At 54.7% G+C, this 18,018-nt stretch overlaps 1 protein-coding gene across 1 annotated transcript; it reads left to right on the top strand.

The window, feature by feature from the left end:
- The first annotated feature begins 1,262 nt into the window (after positions 1–1,262).
- On the top strand, positions 1,263–15,118 carry CHMP1A (charged multivesicular body protein 1A). Its single transcript, XM_084644739.1, has 7 exons — positions 1,263–1,391; positions 4,202–4,221; positions 6,009–6,086; positions 7,228–7,374; positions 8,589–8,717; positions 10,721–10,908; positions 12,396–15,118. Exons 1-7 carry the CDS (start codon positions 1,385–1,387, stop codon positions 12,415–12,417), a joined length of 591 nt encoding a protein of 196 aa, XP_084500865.1. The 5' UTR covers positions 1,263–1,384; the 3' UTR covers positions 12,418–15,118.
- Positions 15,119–18,018: the final 2,900 nt, after the last annotated feature.

The raw sequence follows: 18,018 nt of genomic DNA, 5'->3' as shown, positions 1-18,018 counted from the left end.
CTGAATTATCCATGACATCCATACTGCATCACATCAAGTCCAAATCATTGGAGGAATGCCTCTGCTTGCACTGACCAGAGGATGTTTGGATTCTGATGTCAGTCCAGTTCTGCAGCCTGATGGGAATCAGTTGTTGTCCCCAGTGTGCCTAGAATTATTCTTTGCAGCCAAACTAGTCGAACATGCATTTTGTTAATTGGAACTGGAACAGCAAAACAAAGAAAACAAATGCCTCTTTTTCCAGCTTTGTGGGTGAGAGAACTATAATGCTGGACACTGACAGCCTTAAACCAGCAACCTCAGGAATCTGCCAAGAACTTTACTGAAAATATGTTCCTCATGTTAGCAACGGAGCTAAGACGTATCACGCGTCTGCCCACCTTTATTCCAATGACGCTCCTGATCTGACAGCCCAGGCCTTGTCGGTTTCATCCAGAACAATTTATCAACTTGGAACCTAATCCTGTAAAGCCTCAATCATTCGATCCATCCCATGGAAGACAATAGGACTATTTGCATGACTGTGGACCACTTTTGTAGACTGGTAAGAGTTTCAGGAGTCTGGTCCTATAAAGGAAGTTGAATCCCACATTGAAATGCAATGTTTGGGTGCCATACCATAAAGCAGCGTAGGACACAGTTATACTTAAAACCTGTCTTTTATTAAGCCAGACGTATGCTGAAATGGCTCCTCAGCCAACTCCCCGCTTCCATAAAAAGAGCCGGCAAGACTAGTATTTGGGGGAAAGGGAGCAGCCAGGCACGTCGATGTTCGGATGTGCAAAGGGGGACGTCAGAGGGGACGGGCAGAGCGTGGGGGCCCGGGCTGGGAGGAGTCACAGGGGAGCTCCCATGCCCCCCGCTGTGTCCCTCCCATGAGGGCAGAGCCGGCAAGAAACGATTCCTACTTCCACCCCAGGCTGTAACCGAGCCCCTCGCCCCCCTGTGCCTGCTCTGTCCCCGCCGCCAGCCCACCGGCCCGGCTCCTCCCCGACCTCCACTCCGGGGCGCCCTCCGTCCCTCTCTACTGCCCCACCAAGCCCACCCTGCAGGTGGGGAAACTGAGGCACAGAGCGGGGGGGGGGGAGGCCCAGGCTCCGGGAGCCACGTGGCCTGCTGCCCGCGGGAGGAGGGCTTTGGGAGCGGGGGGCCCAGGGCAGCCCGAAGCGGCGCGTGAGCCTCGCTCTGGTCATGGGACTCCCCACCCCGCCCGCTATAGCGCCCCCGGCCTGGCTTCGCTCTGGAAAACCCTCCTCCATTTACGCATGCGTCGAGCGGACCAGGGGGTGAGGGGTAACCTCGCGAGAACAAGCGGCGTGATGACGCAACAATCCGGAAGTGTCTGGAGAACCCGGAAGTGGTAGCTGCAGGGGCTGGGTCCGGGATGGACGGTAAGAGACAGACCCCCCCAGCCGGGGAGCGGGGCGGGGCGCCAGTCCGGGACCGACCCGCCGGGGGCCTCCTGCTGCCCCCAGGGGACGGGCTGGGACCGGGGCCTGAGGGGAAGGGGAAGGAGGCCGGGGCCGGGGGGGGAGGTCAGGGCTGAGTCAGGGGGCTGGGCCCGGGGGGGGGAGGGGAAGGAGGTCAGAGCCGAGTCAGGGGGCTGGGCCCGGGGGGGGGAGGGGAAGGAGGTCAGAGCCGAGTCAGGGGGCTGGGCCCTGGGGGGGGGAGGGGAAGGAGGTCAGGGCTGAGTCAGGGGGCTGGGACCAGGGCCGGGGGGTGGGAGGGGAAGGAGGTCAGGGCCGAGTCAGGGGGCTGGGCCCGGGGGGGGGAGGGGGAGGGGAAGGAGGTCAGGGCTGAGTCAGGGGGCTGGGCCCTGGGGGGGGGAGGGGAAGGAGGTCAGAGCCGAGTCAGGGGAGTGGGCGGGGGGGGGAGGGGAAGGAGGTCAGAGCCGAGTCAGGGGGCTGGGCCCAGGGGGGGGAGGGGAAGGAGGTCAGAGCCGAGTCAGGGGAGTGGGCCCGGGGGGGGGGAGGGGAAGGAGGTCAGAGCCGAGTCAGGGGAGTGGGCCCGGGGGGGGGGAGGGGAAGGAGGTCAGAGCCGAGTCAGGGGAGTGGGCCCAGGGCGGGGAGGGGAAGGAGGTCAGAGCCGAGTCAGGGGGCTGGGCCCTGGGGGGGGGAGGGGAAGGAGGTCAGAGCCGAGTCAGGGGGCTGGGCCCTGGGGGGGGGAGGGGAAGGAGGTCAGAGCCGAGTCAGGGGGCTGGGCCCAGGGGGGGGGAGGGGAAGGAGGTCAGAGCCGAGTCAGGGGAGTGGGCCCGGGGGGGGGAGGGGAAGGAGGTCAGGGCTGAGTCAGGGGAGTGGGCCCGGGGCCAGGGCGTGGGAGGGGATGGAGGTCAGGGCCGGGGCTGGGACCGGGGATGGGGAAGGGAAGGAGGTAAGGGCCAGGTCAGAGGGCTGTCCTTGGGAATTGGTGGGAGGGGAAGGGGGTCAGAAGTGGGGTGGTGGCAGCCATTGGGGAGGGGAGAGGGAAATCCGTTGGTGACATCAGGGCACATGATGATGTGACATGGGAGCGGGAGTTCCCTGTGATCCCAGAGTGGGGAGTCCTGGGGGTTACCTCCAGTGGCTCTGCTCAGTCATCCTGGCCAATCGGCTCCTGAGGAGGATGGTGGAGACCCTGTCACGTGTGTGGCACTGGGTAAAGCTGCGGCCGAGAGCCCATGGTACATTGGTCAGGGAGAGAAGAACTCAAGGGTAGCTTGTTTGTTCTTGGCCTTTCTGATTAGTTGAAATAGGTCCAGGTATTTAAGAAAACTAAAAAGTCTTTAGAATCACCCCAAATTCATTTCCATTTCCATGATCCATTTCCTCTTGCATGAAACTGGCCGGGTGAAGCTGGCTGAGAGTTATTTACATGGATATCTGGGGTGTGCCAAGTTCTGGGTCAAAGGTCACCAGGTAATGGTAATCCGAGAAACCACAGTAACAAGTAACACAGCTATTTCAATAAAAGTCATGAAGTTGCCTTCTGAGGAATCACTTGTTAGTTGCGAGACAGAATGTGGTTTCTATTAGCTCCACTCCAGGATTTAGGTCCTGTGCCTGACGTGTGTCAAATTGAGAGAGAACTGAATAGTGAAGTCACTATCCTGTACCGTGAATGCTGTGATACTTGCCACGTATGGATTAATTTATGGTAGATAATTTTTTCCCATGAATATTTCAGTATCTAACGTTCAGTGAGTCTGTTTATTTCAAAGAGCCGTATCCAAGGGATAATTCACTAGCTTGTATGGCTCCTTCAGTATTCTGAGCCAGTCCCCAGCAGAGCAGTTCAGATAGCACACTGCCTGTTACCCTGGGTGCTCAGGGCCTTTGTTATCAGTGCATATACCTGACCCTCACTGATTGAAATTAAAAGCAGGAGTCAATCCTGTGGGAGTGTCTCCAGTAAAACCCTCCAACAGCCTTTTTAACAAGCTCTCTGAGATGTCTCGTATTCCGTTCTAGGTAGTTTTTTCTTACTGTGTACGATAGTGCAATCCCCACTGGCCTTACAACCACATTTAAAAATCAGAACCAGTGTCATTTGAGCTCAGTTGTAGCCAAATGAGACTCCAGCAGGGTTTGGTCAGCTACGTGTAGACAGGCCTTTAACACAGGAGTTTCTGCTTCTGTGTTCTAGCATGACAGGAGAGGATGGTTTTGCCTAGTGGTTAGAGCACTAGCTGTGACTTGGGAGACTCAGGTTCAAGTCCTTGCTCTGCCACTAGCTTTCTGTGTGCCCTTGGGCATGTCACTTAGTCTCCCCGTGCCTCTGTTCCTTATCTGTACAAGGGGATAATGGCACTGGGTAAAGATTGGGAGGTGCCTACGTACTAGGGTGATGGAGGCCATATGGAGTACCTTAGCTAGGTAGCCTGAGGAGTCCGCAGTGCACAGGCAAAGGCTGACAGTGCAGTTGAGGCAGCTGAGTGCTGTGGCCTCTGCTTGCCCAGAAAAGACTTTTCTGAACAATCGTGGTGGTGGTATTGGGATGTGCGAGCAGCACAACCTCAGCCTGTCTAGTCCCCTTCAGGCAGAAGGAATGTTGGTGTGATGCTTTGGAGGGGAAACGGGGGGTGTGAACTGGGGAGACTCACCATAGAAGGAAGGTACCTCCTAAAAGCACAGTTCCTTGGGTGAAAGATTGTGTGACCTTTATGTTATTGAGTGACAGCGACTCTAAAAACCTGTGATCTGAGTCACCTCCTCTCTTGTTTCAGATACACTCTTCCAGCTGAAGGTGAGTGTGGCCATTACAGGATTTCCTTTCTGTCCCTGACATGGGGATTCACTATTATACACCTCCCAGCATGGGCTGCCCAGCGAGACCTTTTTCAGTTGAAAGTGGACAAGCCCAACTGAACTGTTGCTCTAAGACCCTCTTATGGTGGTCTATACAAAACCAAACTTTCTGCCTGGAACAGGCTGCTTAGGAGCCTAGCTGACTACCAGGCCCTGTACTAGTCGGGTGTTTTGTGGGCTCCTCCGACAACTGAAGGCTAGGGTTGATCATCTTTAAGAAGCAGCTACAATGGGTCTAGGTTTATCCCTTGTTTTTAAATTTGGCTTCTCGAATGCTTTCTGCTCCGACCTTCTCTCTCTCACTCGATGGAGAGTTCACTGACTTGGAGAAACCTCTCCCAGAACCTTCCTTCGTACCTTCAACTCCTGTTGCTTTCATTGTGCTGTCTTCCCAAGGCTTTATCTCCTCCTTCCAGTGCTCTCCCTCCAGCAGGGGTGTGATAGTCTCCCAGAGTGGGGGGGCCACTGGGCTTTCTGTCCACGGGGGCTGGGGAGAGGTCAACAGCTACACAAAGATGCCAATATTTAAGGCTGTGGTGGTGAAAGAACAGAAACCGGTGTCTGTTATTTCGGGGGAGGGAGCAGTGCAGAGGTCCCTAGCGATGCTGTGATTTAGACCCTGAAGACATCAGTGATCGTGTTGCAAGCCCTTGACTCCCCTGATGTAAAGGAAGTGGCAGCACAGCTCGCGATTGCATAAGGTGCTTAATCTCCATTGGTGTGAGCTGCAAATCAGTTAAGTGCATTAGGCTGAATGGGCCCTTCATCTGGTAATTGAATTAAATGTGACAGGAACCTATAGAGCATATTCTCCTGTGCTAGTGAAGAGAGGTGGAATATGTATGGTACCAAAAACTACCTCCATTCCTAGAGGGGAGACAAAAATCCCTCCTTCCAGAGCTTTGCCGTTATGAAAATCTGTTTCAAATAACAGCTGCAACTCTGCCTCTGCAGTTCCCAGCCTCAACAGGAAGGGGGAGCTATTTATCTAGAGATCACTTACCACCTGTTCTGGAGCCACATAGGCAGTGTAAACGCAGTCCAGAATTGTCATGCATGGCAGGGGACGTGACGGAAAGACTATGCCAAGTCCAAAGCAAACTCCTTCCCATCACTCCCCTCAAGCACCAATCAGTCCCTTTCACTCACCTCTGAAAAAGCCTTGAAAAGTGAGCCTGTGAGCATGCCCTGAAGGTCTCTGAACCCAGGCTAAGGAGTATGTTCCAGACGCTTCATTGAGAGCCCCCAGGTCCCTGCCTCTTAAACCAGGGGGCTGAAATCTCAGATGCCTTCGCTGCTCACTACGGCTTTGTATTGCGCAGCAGGAGAGAGAGGACAGTGTGCTTTAGCCTGTACCATGCCACAGGTACTACCTGCCTGGCCAAGGAAGCCAGGCCTTCCTTCAGAGCGTTCCAGCTCTGCTCCATCAGTCAGCCAAAGGGGCTACTGCAGCTCACTGAGTCCCTTTCCTCTTGCGGCTTCTGCTGTATCCCCAGACACGTCCATAACTATGGCACCTGCCCAGCCAGTCTCACTGCGTTTTAGGGTTGTATAAAGGACAAGCCAGCCCGCAAAGGCAGCTGAGGCAGTGGCAGCAGACACTGCGGGCACCGTACACACGCTTTGCTAGGACAGCCTGTGGGCTTTTGTGAGAGTTGTGGGAGCCTCTGATTGTGTTAATGTTTGCCCCTTTCACGGCTGAGCACCGAAGTCTGTTTCTCTTAGTTCACAGCAAAGCAGCTGGAGAAGCTAGCCAAGAAGGCTGAGAAGGACTCGAAGACTGAGCAAGCCAAGGTCAAGAAGGTAGGCCAGTGCGGCTGAACTCTGTGGAGGTGGTGGGACTCCCTGGTGGAGATGAAAGTAACACACACAGACCATCTCTGAGTGCTAGGTGTCTTTTCAGCCATCACGCCCTTGAGCCTGTGCTGTCAATCCCTGGCTCTGTACCAGAGGGATTAACCCAAGGAATTATAGTAGATTCCACTTAGTAGCACCTGGATATTAACAGCTTCTGGTTAATGGCAGCGCTTGGCTGGGAGCCATCGCTGCCCCGTTGACTTTAATGTTAATGGGTTTGGATATTGGCAACGGGATGGTGCCTATTAACAGCAGCATTTGGAAGAAAGGCCCCGGCTGCAGGCGGGTGCGTAGGCCTATAGCCCGGGAAGGGAGTGCTGGGACGTGCCTTCCCTAACTGCAGCCTCCAAACCTGCCTGCACAGGGGGCCCACACAGGAAGTAAGGGGCTGTGGGCCGGGCAGTAGTGGGGAGGGGGGCTGCCGCCTGGATGCTGGAGCTGCACCATACCACTCCCGGCTCTCTCTGGGCTGCATCCTGCTTGGGAGCTGCACCCAGGCAAGGAAGCACTGGGATGTGCTGAGCCCCAGTCCCCGAAGAACACAGGGAGAGATACCGTGTGGCTCTGTGGGGCCCTAACGCCCCCGCTCCCCATAGAAAGCCCCAGCATCTGGGCTGCAGCCATGCTCCATGCTGCTGTCTGGCCTGAAGGCAGGTTTGCTGGGCTGCAGTCAGGGAAGGCATGAACCAGTGCTGGCTACCCTGGCTGCAGCCCTGCAAACCTGGCTTTTGCTGGTTGGCAGCTGCCAGATAACAGCAAGCGAGGGGTTGCTAATAAGCAGAATCTAATGTCCTGCATTCTCTGACCTGTCTATGTACTGCTGAGATCCAAGCAAGCGCGTTCTCCCCCTGCATTACTGATTGACGTTCCAGGCGCAATAGGCCATCCTGAAATCCCCAAATCTCCTAGCCTCAACCCGAATCCTGTGTATCCTAGGGTGTTTGGCTGCCACTGGCTCCACTAATCCTGATCCAAGCAAACACCAAATTCTGCATGACATCCCTTGGGTGGAAATGGAAGACATTTGTTTCTGATGTGTGAAGCAAAATGGATTCCTCCTGCAAATCTTTTCCCTTCCATGTTCCAGGCCCTTCAGCAGAAGAACGTAGAATGTGCTCGTGTCTATGCAGAGAATGCAATCCGGAAGAAGAACGAAGGGTTAAACTGGCTTCGGATGGCTTCCCGAGTGGATGCAGTGTCCTCCAAGGTCCAGACAGCAGTGACCATGAAAGGGGTAAGAGGCTTTGTCGTCTCAGGTGTATCCCTGGAGGGACAGGAGCTGTTTCCTGTCCTTGTACAGATAGAGGCTATTGGCCCGCCCCTCCCCTCTCCTGCTGACATTCCTCTTGTCTTTTGTAACTTGGTTAGAATTGGGCTTTAGTGTTGGCAGGTGCTGTGACACCTCCCACCCCCAAACTGGGATTTGGTCAGGGCCCGGAGCTAGACTGGGCATTGGCAGAGACTGCCACAGCTGCTGAAATGCCAGTGTGTGTGTGTGATTGCCTTGTGATGTGGCCAATACGTTTCACTGGGGGACCAGAAATGAGCCCCTCAAACTTGCTTCATTTGTGGCTTCATCCATATTTGAGCCCAAGTCTGCAGGCTTGGAAGGTGTGTGCCTGAAATCACTCCCCTGCCTTAGCCATGTGTCCAAGCATGCTTGTGTGCAGGGGACTGGGGGTTAGAGTTCTCTTCTGCAAGGTACTGAGCACCCTCAAGTCCTTTTGATTTTGCTGGGAGCTGAGGCCGCTTGTCCCCTCTTCAGATTATGTCTGGAATCTCTCGTCACTGTGAGTCACGTGACCAACACTGGAGTCCCACCTGGACTTATGTGGCCCAGTTTAGAGAGAGGATGGGCAGCAAGAACAGCCCCTGAAGCACATTGTGCCTGGTGGGCTGGAGCACCTGTCTTCACGGTGTTTGTACTAACGTTTGGAGTAACATTTCTGTTCTCCAAAGTGTTCAGTGGAGAAGTAGCATGAGGATGCGCTAAAAATGCATGAAGCCCCTGCATAGAAGAGCTCATGGGCACGGTTACTATTTTCATGTGAGTGTCATGGTGAAGTTGCCTCTGTACTATTGAAGGGCAGATTTCCATGGTCGTATATGAAAACGATGCGTGTGTATCGTTTGTGTGTGCAGTAGACGCCAGGTGCGATTCCGATGTGCACAGTGACAGCTAGAAGGCTAGCAGATCGCTTGCATGTGCATTTTCAGGAATCGTGCAGACGGTTGCATGTGCACAGTTCTAAAACGTCGGGGCCAATCTGAGCTGAGAGTCCCTGCTATTCACGGCAGGACGTTGCTGCCCTGTGCAGACTGAGGCTGCACAGTAGTGGAAATGCTAGTAACACTGAATTCCTTTTGGCCAGGCTTGGCTCCCACTCTGAACTGGGACATCTGTGTTGACTTTGTTTGGTGTGTATATTTTCCAACCTCCTGTTACAGGTGACTAAAAATATGGCTCAAGTGACCAAGGCCTTGGACAAAGCTCTGAGCTCCATGGACCTGCAGAAGGTCTCGGCGGTGATGGATAAATTTGAGCATCAGGTTCAGAACTTGGATGTTCACACTTCGGTAAGTGCTGTGCACTCGCTAGCCTGGGGGTAGACTGCTGGGCAGTGGGAAGAATTGTACTTGTTGGCATGTATGTACTCTTGGAGGCTGCGGGGTGGAGCGGAGAGAACCATGAGTATCATGGGCTCAGACACAAGCATCACGTTTGTGAGGCCCTTCCCGGGCTCCCAGATGCGGTCTTTGGATTAATGGCTCAGTTGTTTCCAGAGCTCTGGTCTATAGAGCTCATCAAGGAAGATCAGGGTTCTCTTGGGTTAGGAGCTGCACGTAGAGAATCTCTATCCCAAAGAGCTCACGATCAAAGTAGGCAGACATTCAGAGGAAGGGTGCGGAAAGTCTTGTCCCCATGGCATATTCTTGGGGGAATTCTGTGCCAAAAAAAATAAAAATTCTGCACACACTATTTTAAATTTTGAAAAATTCTGCTTATTTTATTTGTCAAAATAACACAACATAATCAAGCTACTTTCAGTTATTTTGATAATTTATTTCAAAATACACATCAGCAAGTATGTCTGTAACAATGCAGACAACAAAAAAGATTCAGGAAATGGTTTTTGACCATTAGATTTCTCCCTAGGCATATGAATACAGAACATTCAGTAATAATTCATCTAAACCACAATACAGAAACGTATTTCCCGCACCCCTCGGACGCAGTGGAAAGTGTTGGGGGAGTCAGGGTAATGGAGGAGATGCGGGAGAAGGAAGCAATTGCTGGGAAGAAGCCTGATAGCGAATCTGAACAATTGTTCAGTGTGGGTAGGAGAGGTATGGAACAGGGTTTTCTGGGGGGGAAGGGATTGTTAGGGAGCTGGGGAACCTCCCCTATGCAGACCCTGGCTCACTCCTAGCCTCTCATTCAGTCAGGCACATCTGCCCCTCCCCATGTGGACCTGCACCCCCACTCCCATCCGGCTCAGTGCTGTTACCCCACTAGCGCCTGTGCTGCCTCCACTAACCCTTCTGAGCCACAGTCTGTGACGCCTCCCCAGCAGCCCTGTGTGCCGCACGCTGTCCGTCGCTCCCATACCCCCTCACCAGGCCCTGTGGGCAGGGAACCGTGAGGAAAGCAGCCTCTTCTCCTCCCTCTCCATGGCTGGCTGCTCCGGCCGTCAGCCGGCCTCCCTCTTTTCTGGTGCCACAGCACTCCCTGGTGGGTGAAAGTTGTAACTGCAGTGCCTCCCTGGTAGAATCCATTTTCTGCGGAGAAAAAAATCAGCAGAGGACATGGATTCTGCATGTGCACAGCGGGGCAGAATTCCCCCAGGAGTAATGGTACAGACAAGGAACTAGGGGACTTGCCCGAGGTCACACGGGGAGTCTGTCCAAGCTAGGAACTGAACCCAGAGCTCTTGAGTCACAGGCCAGTGCCTCAGCCACAGGCCAGTCCATCCTTCTCATGGTGATGGTTGCTGGCTTGTTTGATTTCCCCGCTCTCCCCAGTATGCTTAAGGGGCTGGGCCACATGAGTGATTGTAGCGCACGCTCTGTTCTGCCTACCTTTGACCTGATCAGTCTGGACGCAGTCTAGTACGTCCCATGCTCCCAAGTAGAGCCGGCCTTGAGCTCATTCTTGAATATTGCCTTGACCCTGGATGGGCAGTGTGTCTAACCAGGAGAAGAGAGCTGCCCCTGACGGCAAGGAAAAGCCCCTGTGCAAGTGTCTGACTATGTCTACGGTATCTGAAGGCTTCACTGAGAACCTGAGACAGGGTGGGGGCTAATGTGGACATAACGCTTCATATGGCTATGTGCTGTCAGGTGCTGGGTGGTACACTGATGTCTACGGGCCTCAGGATCTCTCTGGCTCCAACCCGTCGTCCTGTCCTATGACCTAGCTGTCTGGCTGACAAGGATGTGGAGAGCCCTCTGGGGAGGGGAGTAGTGGGCCAAACTTAAGATCTGTAACTGGCTCCTATGGGCAGGAACGTGGGCTGGGTGGGTTCTTCAATGGAGCCAGATGGAGGCTTGGCTTCAGATACTGACTCTGCCCGTGGTAGGTGATGGAGGACTCCATGAGCTCTGCTACCACCCTGAGCACGCCGCAGGAGCAGGTGGACAGCCTCATCGTGCAGATTGCCGAAGAGAATGGCTTGGAGATCATGGACCAACTCAACCAGCTCCCCGAGGGGGCTTCGTCAGTGGGGGAGAGCTCTGTCCGCACGCAGGAAGACCAGCTGTCCCGAAGGTTCTTTCTCTTCCCCTTTTTCTCCCCCACGTCCCTTGGTGTGATTGTGTCCCTGGGCTTCGTGTTCCTGGCAGCTTGAACTGCCCCCAGGCAGCTCTTTCACAGCTCGTACGGGGGTGGTTCAGGCTGAAGGGATGGCTGGGAGGGAAGCCAGCTGTTGGGGCGACCTCTGGGCTCTCGTGTCCCCATGCATGGTGGAGCCTCGCAAAGCTCCAGAGGAGCCACCTACAGGCAGCGTACCTTGTCGTGCGCCACGGAGGAGAGGGGCCTCCTGATTCTACTAGCGCTGGGGCAGGTGTTGCTTGCTCAGCTCAGTATCCAGCTGGTGGGAGTTCTCCTGGCCCGTGCTTGCCTCATGCAGCTGATGCTGTTCTGGGCATGCTTGGCACTGACCTTCAAACAGGCTCTTTCTCTGGAACCTCCGCAGAAGAGGGTTGAGGCTGCCTCCTATTGCTGGTGAGCTCCTCTTCCACCTCCCCATCCCTGCAGCTCTGCATGCAGTTACCATGAGAGGGCCCCTCCAAGGACAGAGCCCTGCAGTTCCTGGCTGTACAGAGCTCCCTTGACCCACCCCCCCCTTTCCCAGAAGTCATTGCACAGCTGCCAGACTTTCTCCAGGTTCTCTCGCTTCAGGTTGTCTGAAGCACGGAGAGGAGCGGTGGGTCTGGTGTGAGCTGAGGGGTGTCCTCAGGGTGGGAGGCATTCTGCAGACCCGGAGAAATGGAGACCCTTGCCTGGCTGCATCGTGTGGTGCGGATGAAAGGTGCCTGGTGCTGAAGATGTCTGATTGTCACGCCACACGCACACAAGGTGGCGCGGCCCGGGCTCCAGGGCTTTGCGATGGAGGGAGATGCTGTTCTTTCTCCTCGCTCATGGGGCCATCAGATAGATTATGAGATGACAAATGGAGCATCCAGCCTTTCCTTAAACTCCCTCTGCGCTCTAAGCGCTATTCCCGGCCGTCCCCAGGAACTAGCCCAATTGCTTCCACACGCAGCCCTGCCTGATGCTCAGGTCAGAGTTCAGACTGGGCCACCCGTGTGCTGCAGGGAGTCGTGGTGCTTGTGCTGAGCCCCGGGCCCCTTTGGGCTCCAGCGGCACCACGCTCTTCCCTTCCTGGCTGGCGGCGTCGCGTGGCTGTGCTGTTCAAACAGCCGTGTTTCGCTGCTGGGGCCCGCTCTGACCAGCCGTGTTTCGCTGCTGGGGCCCGCTCTGACCTGAGTGCAGGAAATGCATTGGCAGTGTTGGGAAGGAAGGTGCTCGTAACGCACCTGCTAGAACGTAAATGGTTATCCGTGCTCCAGGGGGAGACGTCTCGTCCCTGCAAACCGCTTCCTCCTCAAGTCAGACTCCTTCCATCACTGGGCGTAGTGCCCCCAGCCTTGCCCAGTTCTCCAGAGAGCTCCCCCTGTGCTCTCTGGGTTCACCTGGAAGCAGCTCCCAGTGTTTCGTGCTCCCCTTTGACTCTCTTGTGCTGTTTCTTCCAGATTGGCTGCCTTGCGGAATTAAAGTCTCCCATTGTTCTGGAGGATTGCTGTTCCCCTACTGATCATGCATCGAGTGGGGAGACGGGGGAGACCCCCCCAAACCTCCCACTCCATCCCTTCTCTGGCCTTCTGCTAGCAAAACCAGACCCAACCAGCCAGTCACTCCTTCAGCTGCCTGTTGCTCTGTGGTGGACTCTCTTTGGTCTTTTTCGATGATGACTACTTCCTGAAGAGGCAGCAGGAAGAGATGTTGGAGGGAGGTTTGCTGAGTGAGCGTGACCTTGCTCTGGGCTTTGGCGGCAGGGTGTTCAGGGTTCTTGTCTTTAAAGCAATGCTACTGCTCCCCCTCTGCATCCTGGGCCTCTAGGGGGAGTGAAGATGCTGCTTTGATTCTAACACTACATGGAGATCTTGTTGAAAGGGGAGGTGCATGTTCTGATGGGACACTGGGGGCCTGACCATCTCCGGCTGGCTGTATGTCTAGCAAATGTGTAGTGCGTCTTCATCTCCACATCCTGTACGTTGCCTCTCTTAGCCACTGTGTGCTTTGCTGTGGGTGACCCTCTACTAACAGCATGCAGCAGGTAGTGCCACAGATCCTTCCCATTTCCATCCAAGCCCCGTTCTTCCCCGCTGCCTCTTGTAGCGGGGGGAAGGGATGCCCGGCTGGGGTGTACGTATGCATTGGTAGCATTTCATGGGCGAGGCAGCTGCCTTGGATGAAAGGCGCAAATCTGTGTAATGGCGTCTCTTACTCTAACATCCATATTCCCAGTTATCGGCTCGTCCCTGGTGCAGCGCAGCATTGAGACGATAGGGAGCCCAGTGGTGATGCCCAGTGCGCAGGGGTCTCGCTTTGCCAACTCTTAGCCCTTGCGCTGCTTGTCACGTTGCCCGCCCTGGATTTTCTCACCGTTAAGTGACCTTTGAGAAGTTTGCCTCCACAACCACACGCTGTGACCCCTTAGATCTGGCCAGGCGAGATGGGATTCTTCATGCACGCCACCCCAGGGGTGAAGCTGGCCTGAGCTGCTCCAGCCCGGCAGCGTTCAAGGGGCAGCATGGCTGCTGGGAACTGGTCTGTCTCCAAGCTCTCTCACTGGCAGCACTGTAGCAGAACACATGTCCAGACCCTCCTGTGAATGGTGAGGATGTCTGCACTGTCCTAAATACCTCGGTTGCCTTTACCTCTTGGGTCTCTTCCCCCCACTCCCTTCCTCAGGGCTGACACTGACGAGATGCCCCAGCTCCACTGATGACTGAGTGTAAGCTCATCACTTCCTTTAACCCGGTTCCACGCTGCAGGGCCAGGAGCCAGGCTGAGAGGGAAGGATCAGCCCCCCCACTTCCCTCAGCCCCAGGCATGAGAGCTTTTGGAGGCGTATGGTGTCACTTCTCACACTCAGCCTTTTCAGCCCAGCTCCCTGTAATGGTGGGAGACAGCGCTGGGCTGGGGGCGTGGGAGGTAGCGAGGGGAGATCTGAGCCCAGCTTGCTGCTAGGTGGGAGGGGAACCGAGCCAGGCTCCCATTCATTAGCGTTTTAACCCCATCCCTGCTGGCTCCACACTAGCTGCCATGTGCCGGGAGTCTGGTGCCGCTGTGCCGGAATCAGTGCAGAGCACATCTGGCATACCCAGCAACATGGCACGTGTTTGGCAGCAGCGACAGTCAGGAGTGGTTACTGTGATGAACAGCCCTGGGGCTGGATTGCTGGTTTCACAAGGAGGGCTGGCTCACAATTCTTTAACTGTCTCTAAGTGTTAAGTATCTAGTAGCTTCTCGCAGATGTGCTAAGGGACCTGCTTCCCTTTGGCTAGGGGGCAAGAAATCCCCACTTTGGGGAGCAGGGGAGGCAGATGGCATCAGACACAATCCCCATCACCCTCGCCCCTGAGAGTGTCGGGTGCAGCCTGGTGCCTGAGAGTGGCTGGCCTTGCCACTCCCAGTGCAGACAGCAGGTTGCTGGGGTACGGAGTACAGGAGAAGTCAGCAGGCTGGGGGTTCTGCAGCACTTGCGTGTGAACACACTTCGACATCTCTCGATATTTTCCCTCCGAGTCTCATGGCCTTGGAAGATGCATGTTCGCCTCCCTATTGCGATTACCCCGAGCTGGGCTGTTTGAGTCCAGTTGTGGCTGCCCCCCCCCCCAGTGACAGAGGAGATGCAGGCCCCTTTCCCAGACTGAGGAGGAACTGTAGGCGAGCCCAGGGGCTTTGTTTCTCATCCTGGCAGAGTCCCTGACTGGGTGTTTGGTCTCTGTGCCTCAGTCAGACCCAGCTGGGTAAAACGCAGGAGCCCCCCTGAAAATCTGAGCAGAGCTTTCCAGGGCAACTCCATGGGGGGCATTTAACTGGGCTTGCAGGGCAGCCTGACCTGGGGCAGCTGTGAACGTCTTGTTCCACCCAGCTGGGGTGTTTGCAGGAGGCACAGTGAGCAATAGCCCTAATTTCCCCCTTCCCCCCCAGGCTCCTACCTTGTGGAAATGGCGTAACCGTGCCCAGCTCCTCACAGCTGCCAGGAGAGAGATCAGCAGAAGGGGTCTGTAAACAGGTGGGCCCGGCCTTTGCCCTGGGGAGGAGACCCTGCCCTCTGTAAATGGGCCTTTTCTTTCCGTGTGGTGCTGTCTGTGTGGTTTTACAACACTGCTTTCCCTTGCTGGTTTTGAAATGAACGCTGTAAATTCCACTCTGCTGTTTTAAATAAAGGAACTGTCCCTGCAAATCCGCCTGTCTGCATTCCAGGGAGCACCGCTTCTGCCCAGGGCTCTGCCGAGATGTGGAGCCATCAGGGCAGAGGCGGGAAGCGGCCTGGGTAGGAGAAGCAAATGGCCTGTGCTGGTCTCGGGGCTCTGCTGCTGGGTTCTGGAGGGACCGGCACTGGCCTGTCTCAGCCTGACACAGTGGCTCGGGGAGGGAATCCACTAGCCCTGCCTCTCCATGGGCTCTTGTCAGGCTGCTCCTGCTCCTTGTGTGATGTAGAGCTTTCCGGTCCTTCCCCCCCCCCCCCGCCCCCACCTCTTCTTTTGACGCTAGATTTATCTGGCTTGGACTCTACTTAAAAATGGGCTTGGCTGAAGAGTCGTGCCCTGGCCCCAGCACTGGACCGGGGGGAGCCCTAACCTATCTTCTCCAGCTCCGATTTCTGGGACCATTACACCTGCACGAAGGATCCAGGCAGCCCTGTCCTCTAGCACCCTGCCGTGGGTGGAGTCTCCCCACCATGCCTTGCTCCTCTGAGGCCGTGTAGTGGGTGCTGTACTCCGCTGTACCACGCAGGGGAGCCCTCTGCTAGGCAATGTGCCTCTCCCACGGCTGGCTGCAGATCCCAGGAGGCTGCATGCTGCAAATTCTTCACTTCTTCCTCTTAAATAGCAGAACTGATCCTCGCAACCTGTTACATCAAACTCTCTGCTGCAGCATCGCTTCGGAAAACACAGGCACTTGAGCCTTGAGGGATGTTTATCAAGATCACTGTCTCGCAGGCATAAAACGTACCTCTGGGCTGAGTGGCCGAGGGCTGGCTTGGTATCAGCAAGTGTTGGGTCAGTTCTGAGAGAACTTTTCCTTGGGCCCCTGCTGGACAGGGCCTGTGGAGACAGTCCCTTATCTGGCTTGTAATCAAGAGCAGGCGCTGCCGACTTTTTCCACTGATCTTTTAGCTGCTTCGGTTCCTTGAAGCAGCTCATGGGACTAGCTCTTTGTTCCTTGTTACCCTCAGGTCTGGCTGGTGGAAAATCTGGGGGACAATTTCCTGGTGCAAGTGCTGGAGGAACCAACTAGGGGCAGAGCTCTTCTTGACCTGCTGCTCACAAACTGGGAAGAATTAGTAGGGGAAGCAAAAGTGGATGGGAACCTGGGAGGCAGTGACCATGAAATGGTCGAGTTCAGGATCCTAACACAAGGAAGAAAGGAGAGCAGCAGAATACAGACCCTGGACTTCAGAAAAGCAGACTTTAACTCCCTCAGGGAACTGATGGGCAAGATCCCCTGGGAGAATAACATGAGGGGGAAAGGAGTCCAGGAGAGCTGGCTGTATTTTAAAGAATCCTTATTGAGGTTACAGGGACAAACCATCCAGATGTGTAGAAAGAATAGTAAATATGGCAGGCGACCAGCTTGGCTTAACAGTGAAATCCTTGCTGATCTTAAACACAAAAAAAGAAGCTTACAAGAAGTGGAAGATTGGACAAATGACCAGGGAAGAGTATAAAAATATTGCTCGGGCATGCAGGAGTGAAATCAGGAAGGCCAAATCACACCTGGAGTTGCAGCTAGCAAGAGATGTTAAGAGTAACAAGAAGGGTTTCTTCAAGTATGTTAGCAACAAGAAGAAGGTCAAGGAAAGTGTGGGCCCCTTACTGAATGAGGGAGGCAACCTCGTGACAGAGGGTGTGGAAAAAGCTAATGTACTCAATGCTTTTTTTGCCTCTGTCTTCACGAACAAGGTCAGCTCCCAGACTACTGCACTGGGCAGCACAGTGTGGGGAGGAGGTGACCAGCCCTCTGTGGAGAAAGAAGTGGTTCAGGACTATTTAGAAAAGCTGGATGAGCACAAGTCCATGGGGCCGGATGCGTTGCATCTGAGAGTGCTAAAGGAGTTGGCGAATGTGATTGCAGAGCCATTGGCCATTATCTCTGAAAACTCAGCGGGGGAGGTCCCAGATGACTGGAAAAAGGCTAATGTAGTGCCCATCTTTAAAAAAGGGAAGAAGGAGGATCCTGGGAACTACAGGCCAGTAAGCCTCACCTCAGTCCCTGGAAAAATCATGGAGCAGGTGCTGAAGGAATCAATTCTGAAGCACTTAGAGGAGAGGAAAGTGATCCGGAACAGTCAGCATGGATTCACCAAGGGCAAGTCATGCCTGACTAATCTAATTGCCTTCTATGATGAGATAACTGGCTCTGTGGATGAAGGGAAAGCAGTGGATGTGTTGTTCCTTGACTTTAGCAAAGCTTTTGACACAGTCTCCCACAGTATTCTTGCCAGCAAATTAAAGAAGTATGGGCTGGATGAATGGACTATAAGGTGGATAGAAAGCTGGCTAGATTGTCGGGCTCAACGGGTAGTGATCAATGGCTCTATGTCTAGTTGGCAGCCGGTATCAAGTGGAGTGCCCCAAGGGTCGGTCCTGGGGCCGGTTTTGTTCAATATCTTCATAAATGGTCTGGAGGATGGTGTGGATTGCACCCTCAGCAAGTTTGCAGATGACACTAAACTGGGAGGAGTGGTAGATACGCTGGAGGGCTGGGATAGGATACAGAGGGACCTAGACAAATTAGAGGATTGGGCCAAAAGAAATCTGATGAGGTTCAACAAGGACAAGTGCAGAGTCCTGCACTTAGGACGGAAGAATCCCATGCACTGCTACAGACTAGGGACCGAATGGCTCGGCAGCAGTTCTGCAGAAAAGGACCTAGGGGTTACAGTGGACAAGAAGCTGGATATGAGTCAACAGTGTGCCCTTGTTGCCAAGAAGGCCAATGGCATTTTGGGATGTATAAGTAGGGGCATTGCCAGCAGATCGAGGGACGTGATCGTTCCCCTCTATTTGACATTGGTGAGGCCTCATCTGGAGTACTGTGTCCAGTTTTGGGCCCCACACTACAAGGAGGATGTGGAAA

The sequence above is a fragment of the Lepidochelys olivacea genome (genome assembly GCF_965140295.1).
Source record: "Lepidochelys olivacea isolate rLepOli2 genome assembly, chromosome: 12".
In the NCBI taxonomy this organism is placed as follows: Eukaryota; Metazoa; Chordata; order Testudines; family Cheloniidae; genus Lepidochelys; species Lepidochelys olivacea.
Note: the sequence above shows the minus strand (reverse complement) of the source record. Positions and strands in the feature narration are given on the sequence as shown.

Excerpts from the sequence above, each read along its gene's own strand:
- CHMP1A (XM_084644739.1), top strand. Across the intron at positions 7,375-8,588 it reads CAGCAGTGACCATGAAAGGG|GTGACTAAAAATATGGCTCA; the intron begins GTAAGAGGCTTT and ends CTCCTGTTACAG. Across the intron at positions 10,909-12,395 it reads GAAGACCAGCTGTCCCGAAG|ATTGGCTGCCTTGCGGAATT; the intron begins GTTCTTTCTCTT and ends TGTTTCTTCCAG.